The 14,970-nt window shown below is 32.5% G+C and overlaps 2 protein-coding genes across 2 annotated transcripts in view; both read right to left on the reverse strand.

Annotated features, from left to right (window-relative positions):
• Positions 1-1,018: 1,018 nt before the first annotated feature.
• On the reverse strand, positions 1,019-4,529 carry LOC108909627. The gene is made up of 2 exons (XM_018714016.1): positions 3,405-4,529; positions 1,019-3,263 (listed from the first exon to the last, which is right to left on the reverse strand). The coding sequence occupies exons 1-2, from the start codon at positions 4,408-4,410 to the stop codon at positions 2,659-2,661; spliced, it is 1,611 nt and encodes a 536-aa protein (XP_018569532.1). The 5' UTR covers positions 4,411-4,529; the 3' UTR covers positions 1,019-2,658.
• Positions 4,530-7,776: 3,247 nt separating this feature from the next.
• The window catches only part of LOC108909611 (protein BTG1-like), a 29,707-nt gene continuing 22,513 nt past the window's right edge, over positions 7,777-14,970 (reverse strand). Inside the window, exons 4-5 of the mRNA XM_018713998.1 lie at positions 10,851-11,088; positions 7,777-10,375 (exon numbers count right to left, since the gene is read on the reverse strand). Coding sequence (XP_018569514.1) covers positions 10,247-10,375; positions 10,851-11,088 — 367 coding nt within the window. The 3' untranslated portion in view covers positions 7,777-10,246. The remainder of the gene's footprint in view (positions 10,376-10,850; positions 11,089-14,970) is intronic.

A 14,970-nucleotide genomic window follows, 5' to 3' on the forward strand; every position in this document is an offset into this window, starting at 1 on the left:
ATTTATTTAACCGGAACTGGGATGTACTAGTAGTACCAACATTACAAACTGTAATTACCAATATTTTAACTATTTTTTACAACGTACCATTTCAACTAGCGGTAAAGTAATTCATTTTTATCATGTCATACACAGGTGTAATTTTTATATTCGATGAGGTGCTTCAAACTAATTAATAAGTGTGTTAGGGATAAAATATATATATATATATATATATATATATATTTATTAAAATAGTTGAGATTCTCGAGATGGCTCACAAGCGAGTTTTCGCTTTGAATATACTGCATAACGTTTCTGCATTCTCTAAACAATTTATACTTATAATTAAATGAGCAGAATGAAATGCCGCTTGCGCATAGGCGGTTTCGTTGAACATTTTCAAGGGTGCGTTCCCTAATTAGCTTCAGTAGAATTTCAGTAAAACGCATTTTTGTTGAGTGGAGTTGGTAACCTGCAGTGGACAAATCCAGTAACTAGTGAAGAATGAACACACCGTATTTTACGTCAGCTGTTGAGATGCGGTCTATGAGTAAGGGTAATTAACAAATTTCGAACTTTTGGAGCAGTCATTTACCTTCTTAACAAGCATTTTAGTTCATTTTATTGAATTTACGAAACGCACACGAAAGCTGGCAGTTCATAATCTAAAAGAAGTCAGTGCTGGTATCTAGTGGTAAGAACAAGAGGGTGCGTCTAGTTGACAGTACCCTGTGGTTTAAGGGAAATTAGGCGATCCACGACCAGGGGGCAGCACGTTTAATGCAGTCAGATTTAAATATGCGTGCCATAAAAAGCGTCGCTTATGAAATCAATGATAATTTTTCTAAATATTTTAGGGGTAAAGTCAAATATTTTTTCCAACTAATTTTCTAGTGTGAATATGCACATTTTTTACAGTCCAAAACTTAAAAATTAACTACAAATGCTCAAATAATATATTTACTAGATTACAAAAGAATTATTAAATTATAATCTTATAATAAGGGTAGAAATAAAACACACATATTAGGGCGACTAGAACTTTTATCACATTTATGAAAAATATTCAGAATATTACATATAAGAGAGAAAAACGTGACAAATACCACTTTATAACTAGAAAAATAAGTTCGTCTTAACTGTTTATAAATTTACAATAATACTTGTTCTCAGAAAAATGACATGAAAAATGCTAGAATAAATTTAGCGTTAGAAACAATTGAAAGAAGAGTAAGTAACAGTACATTAAATATATTTGACACATATCACATGTATGAATACGTAACCACCCAATTACCGAAAAAAAGTTTAAAAATAGGAACAAGTATAGGGCTTTAAATGAAAACCATTAAAATTGTATCACTTGTTTCTACTGTTGATAGAAGCATATTTGTTTAAATATCTATTTAATTAGAAATGGATAACAGTCATATAATTACTATTTTTATGTTTTACGAAATAATTACGATACAATAAAAAAACATCCCTACATTAATAAAAAAATTGATCTAATTCCCAAAAATAACTACATAACTGAAGATTTAGATAGATTAGATCTAGATAACAGAGTTTAGTGCATATATAATGTTGGGAGTGCAGCTAGTGCTTTATAAAATATAATTTTGCACAATTGCTGCCTCTTGGTCATGTGTATATAATAGTTGAATATTTGAATGGTTGAATAGTAAGAAATTTGTTTCTATAACTTCTTTTTCTGAGATAAAGGAAATACAAAAAGTATGCTAAGATCACTAAAGTTAAACGAGCATAGAAATCCTCCACATAATGTAAAACCTATTTCTCCCTAACGTATATTAAAAGAAAGACGGAGCCTTCGTAAATGATTACAAGCCATGTAAACGCTGAGCCTAGGCAACCCAACAATGCACGACTGGTACTGTCAACTAAATCGTAGCGTCACCAATATTAATGATTCGTTTACAATGAACAATGACAAAACGTTGCGCTTACGCCCGAGATAATGCGATCGCTGCTTGTTGAATGAATCGTCATGAAAAATTACTCCAATCATCAGCCGTGTTTCTTACTGTTTTAATAATTTTTAATTTCATCGAAATTTAACTGCCAAATATTACTGTTCCAAAGAAAATTAAGTGGCTTGTAATGATTTACAAAAGTTCTGTATTATATTTGTACAAATGGAAAATCTAAAACATTACGGCTAATTGGCAAGAGTAAGATATTAAAATGTAAATAACAGAAAAAAGTTTATCTTTCTGTATAGAAATATTCGTGTTTCAATTACTTTAATGATAATTTATGTGAGAAACATTCGTAAATGTGCGATTCAAACGGGACAATTCAATATTAAACTAGTAACAACCAAAGTTATTTATTATAGAAACGAAGACGCTAGTTTTTATTACATTTACTGTATACTCCGTAGTTATTTATATACTAGTGTTACAAATTTCAACTAAAATAGATTTTATGAGTCTTAAAACCTACACTTCCGTTTCATTATACATGATATTATCGCACAGAACGATTCGAGATTCAGTGATCAGTACTAAAGTTGAAACAAGGTAATATTGATTTAATTTTATACCACTCACCATTAACCTCATAAAAAAATACAGTACTATAGTGAAAGATTGGATTACTCACGTAAATAGGCAAGAATTATAACTGGCAAGGATTATTTCACTAGATTAATTATTCATAAAGTTTCCGTAACTCATTTTCCAACCTTAAAACTTTTACAAACGATACCAGATGCCAATTGTCGCTGCCCTCGTCCGGCCTTTTAATGTAGGAGCTCGAATAGCTTATTAGTTCTAGAGAATTATCGTGGTCCATGTCTGCAATTAAAAGTGAGTCGCGTTCATCTTCGTGGTCAGGTTCGCAAGAGTTTAAATCGTCTGGTTCCATACAAATTTGATATCTGTCCGTTAAGCTCGCGTTAATAATATGCCTATCAGTCTCATTAAAAGTAATCAAGACAACTATTTCAGAAATTTCGTTTAAGTAATACGTCTTGTTGTATATCGGTAAACTTCTCTTAAATATTCTGGCTGTTGGTGGTAATTTTTTAAAGTGGTTTCTCCACTGCCAAATCTTCAATATAAACCCGTGAATATGACCCTTCAAGGAGACCATGTTGTCTTCAGTTGACTGGAAAGAATAAGGAAGTGGAGCCATGACATACGCATTTGCGTATATCGATACATTTAGTTTTGTGTTATTTGAACCATACAAGGATATAGTGCTTTGGCAATGTGGACAACTACCGTAATTCTCTATTGTCAACTTATGGTTACCTAAAATAATAGTAATAGTAAGTAATTGGGCTTGAATTCCACCGACATTATTATTTAAAGAGTTGAATACATTTTAGCCGATGATAATTGTTCATTTTTAAGCACTTACCAAAAGAAAATGTATGTAGAATAATGTAATACCTGTTTCATAAATAACTTGTGTTGCCTCCGTCACTTCCTTTGGACTAAGTTGTTCATTGGCATTATGATATTTATTTTTAAGATCGCTAAAAGAGATCTCAAATATTTTGCTCGGTTGTTGTTCAATTTCACAGCCATATCTTATTGCAGAACTAACTAAAGTTAGATTGCTTATATAAGTACATGAACGAGATAATTTTATATTAGAAAGAGCTCTACCAGTTTTCCCCGATATTAAAAGAAAACTTTTCTTTTTATAAATTGATAACAACTCATTAGTCCCATCATTATCGAAGTCGTCTACTTTGACCGGCATATCTAATTTAGGAATTGATTTTTCTTGATCACTGTTTGCATGCCAAACTGCTTCCCCCGAAACAGTTTCAATTACTTTTAGCCCTTTTTCATCGGTTACCAAACAATCATTAAATCCATTTCCATCTACGTCTATTATGGAACAGTTCATGTCTATAGGACAATTTCCTTGCTGGAAATCCCAAGCTATAGCTCCATTACTTCCCATAAAAGATATGACCCCGTGTTTCAACATTTTTTGAGAATTGAAACTACCTTTATACATCATTGCTAGGTTTAGGCTGTTTTGAAATGCCCCGTGGACTAAGTTGATTTTCCCCCGTAATTCGATATTGTCCTGTTGATATTCCCAGTTAGAAATACTGACAGGACAAGTATTGGAGTTCGAACACGGCAAAATCCACAAAAAGATTATTATTGGAAAGAAACAAAGAAGAATAGAAAATATAAATGCTGCTTTACGCAAAGTCGACATCTTCGGGTTTACTCTTTTAACCTTAAGCACATCATCGTCTATACTATGGAAATCCAAGTGACCATTTTGTCCAGAAGAATGTTCCAATTTCGTATGTTTCAAACCACTATTTACATAATTCGTGCATATAGGTTCCATGCTTATTTCTTTTTCGGAGTCTGAATCGCTTAAAGATTGTGGTAATGGTGAATAAACACCTTGTAAAGAGTGAGCCATTTTAAAAGCGACTTGTGTTACACCATTTTCATTCTTATTTAAAAAACATTCTTACAATATACCAGAAATGTGAAATATGAAATAAATAATAAAATGGACAAATGTTTATGATGCCTATTTTGACAATGACAATTAATTGCAATCAGTAATGACAGATGGGAGGTCTCGGATGAAAAATCGAATAGTACTCGATTCTTAAAAGTTCTGGTTGTTCTCGAATACCTGATGAAAGATACTTTTAGTGTTCACGTTGACTGAAATATTTCAATCAACGGTTCTCGATAGTTGCCAGGCTGCCTGGCAAATATACGAAATGTGAATTCTCGAGTGCAAAAAATATTTGAAGAAATTTAATGTAAATGAACTAGGTACTGATTTAGCACATCGAATGAATCAGAAAAATTTGAATTTGAATGAAATTTTTAAAAGTATTGGATAACCAAGTTTTCGATTCTTAAAAATAATCGATCATAATTTTTCGATCAGCGAAATGGAACGGTCACTTGTGTGCAAACAACAATAAATATTTCCATTTCCAAATTTTCACGCCGCCATTTATAGCACAGAAATTACACTAAACTGCATTTTAGACTGTGAAGAATTATAGATAAATTCAATTAAAATGTTAAAAATGTACTTAACAGGTGCATAAAATACCCCACTTAGAAGGGCACTTTAATTTCTCGACAATTTTCATGGACTACAATTACAATATAGATCATCGATTTTCTTAAAAAAATTTTGGGTTCACAGAAAAATCTGAAAATATTCAGGTAAACTATAACGGCCCCGATCTTTCCAAAACTGTATTCAGTTTCTATCTAGCTTTACCAGTTTTTGAGATTTTTGAATTTGTTTCCTTCCAGTTTCATCTAATTGTAAGTGTTTGTTAGGTAGGCAATATACAATACAGCGCTAGTGTATATTTGGCTGCATAAGAATTCACAAAATTTGAATTCTCGGTTTTTTATTTGTATTTTCTTTTATAACTTAGTAAGAAAACTATTAATGAGCACACGACTGTTTAAGATTATAGATAAATTCAATAAAAAGGTACAACACTATTATGAATAAATATTTCTTTATTTATAGAACAGTAATATAATTTCTGTATTTACTAATGCAGCTTAACAGGGCATACAAAATCGCACTTAGAAGGACACTTTAATTTCTTGACAATTTTCATGGACTACAATTACAATATAGATCATCGATTTTCTTAGAAAATTTTTGGATTCAGAGAAAAATCTGAAAATATTCCTGTAGACAATAACGGCCCTGACCAATCCAAAATTGCAATCAGTTCCCCTCTAGCTAATTCCTTTTTGAGGATTGTCGATTTTTTTCCTTAACGGAAGCACTTGCAGAAAAACAGACCATCCCAGCGTGTTCAGCGACCCCAAGGGCGTATGGTCATGCCTTTAGATGAACACTTTAATTTTTTAACAATTTTCATGGACTGTCCATTGATTTTCTCAAAAACTTTTAGGTCTCAGAAAAATCTGAAAAAAATCAGGTAAACTATAACGGCCCTGATTTTTCCAAAACTGTATTCAGTTACTTTCTAGCTCTACCAGTTTACGAGATTTTTGAATTTGTTTCCTTCCAGAAATCGAAAATCTTGAAAACTGATGCAGCTATAGAAGAACAGAATACAGTTTTGGAAACGTCAGGGCCGTTATAATTAACCTGATTTTTTCAGATTTTTCTGAGCCCTAAAAGTTCTTGAGAAAATCGATGGACTAGTCCATTAAAATTGTCAAAAAATTAAAGTGCTCATCTAAAGGCATTACCGTACGTCCTTGGGGTCGCTGAACACGCTGGAAGGTCCGTTTTTCTGCAAGTTCTTCCGTTAAGTAAAAAAAAATCGAAAATTGTCAAAAATGGAATGAGCTAGAGGGGAACTGAATGCAGTTTTGGATTGGTCAGGGCCGTTATTGTCTACATGAATATTTTCATATTTTTCCGTGAGCCTAAATTTTCTTAAGAAAATCGATGATCTATATTGTAATTGTAGTCCATGAAAATTGTCAAGAAATTAAAGTGTCCTTCTAAAAGATACATTAGTAAATACAGAAATTATATTACTGTTCTATAAATAAAGAAAGATTTATTTATAATTGTGTTGTACATTTTTATTGAATTTATCTATAATCTTCCACAGTCGTGTACTTATTAATAGACATCTTTTTTCCTACTAAATTATGAAAGAAAATACAAATAAAAAAACGACGGATCAAATTTTGTGAATTCTTATGCAACCAAATATACACCAGAACGTATTGTATGTTGCCTACCTAACAAGATTTACTTTCTTCCAGTTTCATCTAGTATTTGTTAGGTAGGCAATATACAATACAGTACGAGAGTATATTTGGCTGCATAAGAATTCTCAAAATTTGAATCGTCTGTTTTTTATTTGTATTTTCTTTTATAACTTAATGGGAAAAAGACGTCTATTAATGAGTACACGACTTTGGAGAATTATAGATAAATTCAATAAAAATGTACAACTTAATTATAAATAAATCTTCCTTTATTTATAGAACAGTACAATAATTCTGTATTTACTAATGTAGCTTAACTGGTGCATAAAAAACCGCACTTAGAAGGACATTTTAATTTCTCGACAATTTTCTTGGACCATTACAATATAGATCATCGATTTTCTTTAAAAAAATCTGAAATAATTCAGGTAAACTATAACAGTTCTGATCTTTCCAAAACTGTATTCAGTTCCTTCTTAGCTCCATCAGTTTTCGAGATTTTCGATTTATTTTGTTCCTTTCATCTAGTGTTTGTTAGGTAGGCAACATAAAATACAGTGCTAGTGTATACTTGGCTGCTTAAAAATTCACAAAATTTTTTTAAATTTTACTGACCCTGTTTTTTATTTGTAAAATTAATTAAAAATGAACACTATTATAAATAAATCATTCTTTATTTATAGAACAGTGATATAATTTCTGTATATACAAAACCTTAAAATTCTCGAGAATGAAAGAGGGCGACATCTATTATATTAATTTAAAATCACTCTCACGGGGAAGCTTCCAGGGCACCTTACCTTTTGTAGTTGACGATACCCGTTTTTACAAATAGAAATTCTAAATTTTTTTACATAAAACATAGGAAACTATCCCGTTTTAAAATTTCTATGTAGCGTTCTCCCTCATTTATCTTTACGTCCACAATACTCAAAATTACGACTCGTTTTCGTGACGAACCGATAGAAATAGCAGTACGTTCCGTTCAAGGTTCATATTTTCAAATTGTACTAGTAAAGCACAATGTTTTTTTAACCGAAAAGTTCAAATTCAGTACGTAAAATCCAATTGGATCCCCGAAACGGAAATAAAACACCCGTTTAAATGCAGTTACTTAACATTAATATATTTTTAAATATTATATTACATCAAAACATCATCCTACATACAATTTCTACAGTAAAGTTCCGAGTTTGTGAAGAATTATGTACACTTTACGATAAAATAAATTTAAAATGCTGAACTGTTGACTATTTACAGGACGATATCACATTGTCTTTATTCAATTCAATTTAATTGCACTTGTTGCGTGACCATAAGAATTTCTTGTACATAATTCTCGTAAAACCCGCCTTAAAATGCAAACGACCTGCGATATAAAAAACCCTGTTAGTTTCATTTATATTACTCAAATAATTTATTATTAGCGACTATTAAAAACCAAACCTATCATCTATGCACCGTACAGAATTGTCCAAATTTAATCGAGTAACAAAAATAAATTGTTGCTTAAATCACACTTTTTTTAGATTTGTACATTATCAGTCGAACGTTACTTGTTACACTTAATCGTAGGAGGTATTTCCCGTTAAAAAAAAAAAATCCAATTTCTAACAATTCTGTACCCGATACATTTACATGGACTTGTAACCGTAACCTTACTGTAAAAAACTTAAAAGTAACTTACGAGACATAGCGAATTCGTCATAAGTTTGGACCACATCGATTTTTTTTTGTAATAAGACTTATCGACTGCAAAATTGCTATTTGCACGAAAAAGTCCGACATTTTCAGCCTTCAGTGTTTTTTAAAAGCCGAAACAGAACTCAGAGTTTGGGAATCGAAAACCAAAGGCGTATTTACAAATCATTAAAAACAATAATAAACCGGAACCATTTGCGTAACATAGAAACATAAAAATTAAAAGCAATTCATAGTTTTCTAAGAAGATAGCATCCAACTAAATATTTTCCAGGGGGAGGAGAAACAGTAGAATAATCGTCTATATTGTAAACGTGCACATTAAATTTCAGATTAACGATAGATCGTTATTACACATCCTAAATAAAATGGCGGTCGATTTCGTATCGCGTCGCGCCCCGTCCGCCTTCGACATATACACTCGCCTCCTTCTATGCATGCACGAAAGACTCGGTGTATAAAACTCTAGTTCACTAGAATGCCTACGAAACAATATTTACAAATTACAGAGAATATACACAGAAAACGAAAACGGACGGGGCGCGAGAACTCGACTACAACGGTTCCGCCCGTCGAAATCCATCTTGACAAATTTTCCGTTTCGTGGTTTTATTCTTATCGTTTTCACCTTTCCACTAAAATTAAAGCTTTTTTTTACAATTAAAAAATTTATCACAACTTTCGGTTAAAAATCGTCCAAAATTTCAACACGGTTAAAATTTCACAACAATTGGCAGATGCGCGAACAATTATGTGTCAAAATGGATTCCGTTCGGCGAACAAAGTATATGTGACACGGTCCAGTCAAAATTGCGAGCCGACGGTACCCGGTAAACCCGGCAACTCCACGAACTGCCGATACGACAACTCGCTTCCGCTATTAAAATTACACAGTCATAAGATTATTTACAATTGTATGCAATTAATATTAGTAAGTTCTAATTAAGAGACATTTGTACACAGTACAATTAACGCCCGCCGGACGACGCACCATTGACTGGACCGTTGTGAGAAATACTGTCGATTTAACGTTAAAAATGCATATTTTGGACAATTAGATTAATTTGTACCATGTATATGTCAAACTATAAGCAACCAACTATTTATCTTAACGTACACCTAAGAATTAGATATTGCCAACGAATATCGGCTCCCCGTTCACTTACACTTTTTTTTTCTCTTTTTGGTAATATTAAAATTCAGTCAGAGGGATATTATATACGATAGCAATGACTTAGAAGATCGTGCGGGAAGCTGACGCCGACAGCAGAGCGCTCGCTCCGCTCGCCCCTACGCTTCGTGACAAGAAAACTTTGAAATATCCTCACCGATTCACCTTAACCTCTTACAAGGAACTTAACGTAACTGAAGACGGGGCGCGACCTTCGATCGTGCCCCGTCCCAAAAAAATGAACACGCAGAACAGCAAATGGCTTCATTTGTCATGACAGAAAATTATATCACAGCACTAACTTAAAATTACGAAACGTACACAGACACCGACGAGTACCTATTAAAATTTCTTTTTACAAATAACAATTGCTTATAGTTTGAGGCGTGAAAATAATAGAACGTCGACGAATTTCACCCACGGCTCAACGACACCCTCCATTTTTACAAACAAAAGACGTCCTTAAAATCAGGCGTCCTATGTCCCAGACACCCTTCCCGGAAAGCAACCAGACAACTCTCACTTCTCCCGAAACGAACATCACATATATTTTTCCTCTAATCGATAAACATCTATTTGAATTTGAAAAAAAAAAGTCATTAATAACAGAACATTACTTTGGGTGGTTAAATTTAATCCTGTTTTAATTTAAAACACAACCATCTACCGTTAATCCTAAGACGTGGGGGGTGGAGCTCTACACTCTACAAACGTTCTTGTAATGTGTTCTATTGTAGTTCATATTCCTATAGAACGCGGGGGTCAGGGGGTAGGGGGGGCCATCGCATCTGTACATCGGACGATTGGGGTTGAAATTAAAGTTCATCTGCAACAAACCAACCCATATTTGAGGCCATCAATCCACGATTTATACATTTTTTTTTTTAATACGCAGTGTTACAAAAAAATAAATAGCTTCATATATTTTAAGTAGAAACTGCCATAAGGTATTTTAAAAAATGTTATCTCAATTGTTGTTTATTTATTTTGACACCCAATTACGGAAAATACAATAAATATAACAAGTAAAATGAACAATATTTAAATATGACAAAAATCTTCCCAACTCTTCCCTTTTCAAGATACAGAGTGTCAAAGTTAAATTAAGATTTTTATCGATACTGAAATTTGAAACGTCGAAAATGCCGTCACAATTTTTGTGAATTTTGGTTAAAAAAAAAAATGTGCCAGCACAACAGTCGCACCCCATACCCAGGAGCGTAAGGAAAGACCCATTGCGTTCACTCGAAGAATCTTGGCCTAGGTTTTTTGTAACACCCTGTTCGTAAACGAAAACTTACCTCTCTAGGCGACGGCTTCACCCTTATGGACGAGATAGCCATATTTGAATGGTTGCGGTACTTATTGGCGTAGTCCAGAGAGTTGTACCTCTGGTGCGTGGGTTTTTGTACTTTCTTGGGTTTCTCCTGTAAGGGCGTTACTGGAGGTGAGGGGCTTGGTGTTGAGCTCGAACTCTCCGAAGATGAGTCCGATGGAAAAGTTGCTAGCGTACAGTACGAACCTTCCGATTCGCCAAGTCTGGAACAGCAGATCGTCAAGCGTTAACAATATTTTCCTCTTTCCCAATATCGATTTACATTAAAGTATATATGTTTTTCTAAATACAGAAGAGAAGTTGTGTAATTTTTTGTTGGCCGACAAATGGTCTGGGTGTAATAAATTTTGTGAAGTATTCTGTGACAATAAAGTATAAGTCTGTTTCAGGTCAATTATAATCTGGTCCGTAACGGTGTTTCACAAAGCAAATGGAAAATAATAAAAAATTTCTTAATAAACTCAGGCCATACAAAGTTTTAAAATAAAATTCAAAATTTTGTAATAACTCTGAAAAGCTTTAAAATAACTTGTAACACACAGATATTATTCAAAAAATTATAAAAATCACACTGTACCAATTTTGAGTGTCTTTTGTCTACAAAAAAAATTCCTTGAAAATTTTACTCTGCATTATGAATTTCGAGACAATTACAATTTTCTATATCTAATGTTTGGAATGAATAAAAAATGTGTGTGTATGTACTTTCCTCACAAATAGCCATGACAATAATGGTCGTTAATGTCGACAACTGTCTAATGATCCTCAAAGTAATTGGGGAGTATTTATTTAATGTCAAACCTATTAGTACAAATTCCAAGATTTTCCATCAATTTCAAACAATTAAAATCAATTATCTGCGGCTGTACATTCTACTGGACGTAGGTATAAAGTATGGAAGCAAATTTGTGATCAAATTCATAGTTATAAGGACTATTGCTTGTCCAATCTACGAAATTACACGGAAAATCACAACCAATTTGATTAGATGTGTGCAAATTACTCACACTCAAATGAGTAATGACTAATACCACTGATTCAGTAAGTATTTTTATTATAAGAAACATTGGCATTGAAATGTTAATTAAATATACGAAAACCTTATCCGAATAAATGAAAAGAATAAACGTGCTTCAAAACCACATATTTAGACCGATCGAAATATGTAATTCATTTATTTGGGGAAAAAAAAAAGAAAAATTGTTACCTGGACTTTTATAAGTGGAAATGGTACAGGGGCTTATAATGAACCTAAAAAAAATAAATGACGCAACAATGAATTTTTCAGTAAGTGTTGATAATTTGTTTAAATTTAATAAAAATTTTAAAAACTGATTGCACCTTGAATGGTGCAATCAGTACGGAAAAAATCCAAAAAACCTGTCTCATTGTTTGACCCAAAACTTTTTTATTTTTGTACAGTATTACTATAAACATAAGTCGAATAATGAATAAATAAAATATATAATAATATTTTTCCATAGGATCGATTAGTGTACTTATTTTTTTTAATTTTGATGAATTCATAGATATACAGTGTGTCCAAGATAAGGATGGGATAGCATTAGGATCTAGGAAACGGTAAAAGATACGGGGTGGCTCAGAAAAAAGTTGTGATTTTTTATACCTAACAATATGTCGTTTAGAAAGTATACATATTTTGTGTGCTATATTGACTTTTGTACTGTTATGACATCCTCCAATAGATATTTTGAAAGCGTTCAGAGCCGTACTCAGAAAAATTTTAAATGAAAACCTTTTTTGATTACAATAGTAATATCATCTAATTCAGAATTAAAAAACCTTTAGATTTTGTCATAAAAATAGCAGCGACGTATTTAAAAAAAAAAATAACCTGATGATGGTCCCTCGAAGACGAAACGTAGGATTGCAAAAATGTTGACGCCATTGGATAGAGCGAAAAAAGTGGCAATATGCAATTTATTTTAAAATTCGTTTTCAAATAAAGCCAGAAAAAAAATAAAACGATTTTGTAAAATTTCGGGGTTTCGGGTTTCGCGTCAACAGTAGACTTTGCAGTTAATACTTTGTATTGCTGAAATCTCAAATGATCCAGAGATAATTTATCATTAGTGCATTTGTAATTCGACTTAGATGTTTATAGCAATACTGTACAAAAATAAAGTTTTGGGTCAAACAATGAGACAGTTTATTTTCCGTAGAATTGAATGGTGTAATTAGCTTTTATTTTTTTTTAATATAAACAAATTATCAACAATTACTGAAAAATTCATTGTTGCAAGTCATTTTTTATTTTTTGCATTTTTAGCATGTTTTTGAACTGTGATTACAGATTTTTTTATTTCACCAAAAAGTGTGTTAAAACGAAAAAAATGATCTCCGGCAGAACTCTGTACGATGATTTTTCTAAGTAGAATTATTTTTCTTTGAAAAAAATGTGTTTCAGACCGGAAAAATGAATATCTCGGAAACTTCTTGATTTTTTTATCTAAACAAAATTTTGGATATTTAAGACACAGAAAGGTATACTCTCAGCAAGTTTTGTCAAAATTAAATTATTTTTGCGAAAATGAGAAATAAAAACGAAAAATAAGAAAAAAATACTGTTTTTCGCATTTTTCTCGGAAAATTTGAGGTTATCTTAAAAAGTGACCTCTACAAAGGTTGTATATTTTTGCATGATCTACAACTTTTGTATTGGATACTTTTTTGTTTGCCGTCAACTTTCGCCAGAAATCCCAATGATACAATTTTTCACAACTTTTCAACCCCCCAAATCAACCCTCCGCCACCCCTGCTCACGCATTTATTTTTTTTTTTTAGGTTCACTATAAGTCATTTCCACTTATAACAGTCCAGGTAACAATTTTTTTTTTCTCCAAGTGAAATTTGGTTGGATAAATTAATAATTAATATTAACTAATAATGAATATTCCTTCGAGGCACATTCAATTTAACGAACAGTTTATCTCCGTGAGCCCGAGACCTGAGACACCCTGTGTGCTACTTTTTTTCATTACATCTCCTAAAAAAGCACTCAATTAGAAAGCCGTCGTCTGCATGGTACATATTGTTCCATTTGGAACAAGCCGTTCGTTTGCTAATGCTAGCAGACGTAAATATGATAATACTCATAAGTAATGGTCACTTGATTTCTACTGGGCGCAGACACGGCTTATTACTATTTATCTAGTACATAGTATTTAATACACAAATGCGTATGTTAGCCTAACGGATATTCTAATGTGTAGGTATTAGATAAGCAGCACTGCCAACAAAACATGTTATTGTAAAATCTAATGTCGCATTATCTTTTCTCATAAAGATGTTTGTCAACGCGCTTTGAAATAAAACGTTATCTAATTGTAAGTAGAAAAATAATATTGAACACTTGTAAAATATAATACCAAGTTCTATGCGTTAAACACAATTTATCGTTAGATTGGTACAATTCCAATAATAAACAGAATTAAATCGTTATCAAGGGTGCAGCGGAGAAGACTGAGGACGTTTGAATTTTTATTTTCATTTGTTTTCATGATACCGTTTGGCTTGTTGCTTCATTGCCCGAGAAGTGGATCGATTCGGTCTGGGAACTGATTTAATGCTGTCAATGGTGTTACTTTGTATTATTTTATGTTTTCATTGAATTTTATTGTATTTCAACCCACATTATTACAGGCACGTATTAAAATTTCATGGATAACGCGATTTTAAAATAACTTTGAGGTCGATCGTCTACACTAAACGACAACCCTCAAGGTCCTACTCATATGCATTAACGCTGTAGAATTACACCCTCTATCTATACAAACACTTTGGATATTGTATTCTATATCGGAACAGATCGATACCATTACACCGCGACACGTTTTTTTCTTAAATTTTTGACACGCATAGAAATCCATGATCCTCAAAATGGAAATGGTAGTTACAAAGATCATATGGCGATTTATTTTTGTTTAGGAACATAAATCTCCAGACGTATCCGGTTTGATTCACCAGAGCCCTGACGTTTGTCGGATAAAAACGACGAACAACAGACGCCGGGTAAACACACAAACAGGAAGATTTGTAAAATATGTTTACGACCACAATATATC

This window comes from Anoplophora glabripennis, unplaced genomic scaffold (assembly GCF_000390285.2).
Source record: "Anoplophora glabripennis isolate ALB-LARVAE unplaced genomic scaffold, Agla_2.0 scaffold147, whole genome shotgun sequence".
In the NCBI taxonomy this organism is placed as follows: domain Eukaryota; kingdom Metazoa; phylum Arthropoda; class Insecta; order Coleoptera; family Cerambycidae; genus Anoplophora; species Anoplophora glabripennis.

Bases quoted from the DNA above. Each gene is read 5' to 3' on its own strand.
- LOC108909627 (XM_018714016.1), bottom strand. From the start codon at position 4,410: ATGGCTCACTCTTTACAAGGTGTTTATTCACCATTACCACAATCTTTA. The intron at 3,264-3,404 runs GTATTACATTAT...CTATTATTTTAG, and splicing joins ACAAGTTATTTATGAAACAG to GTAACCATAAGTTGACAATA.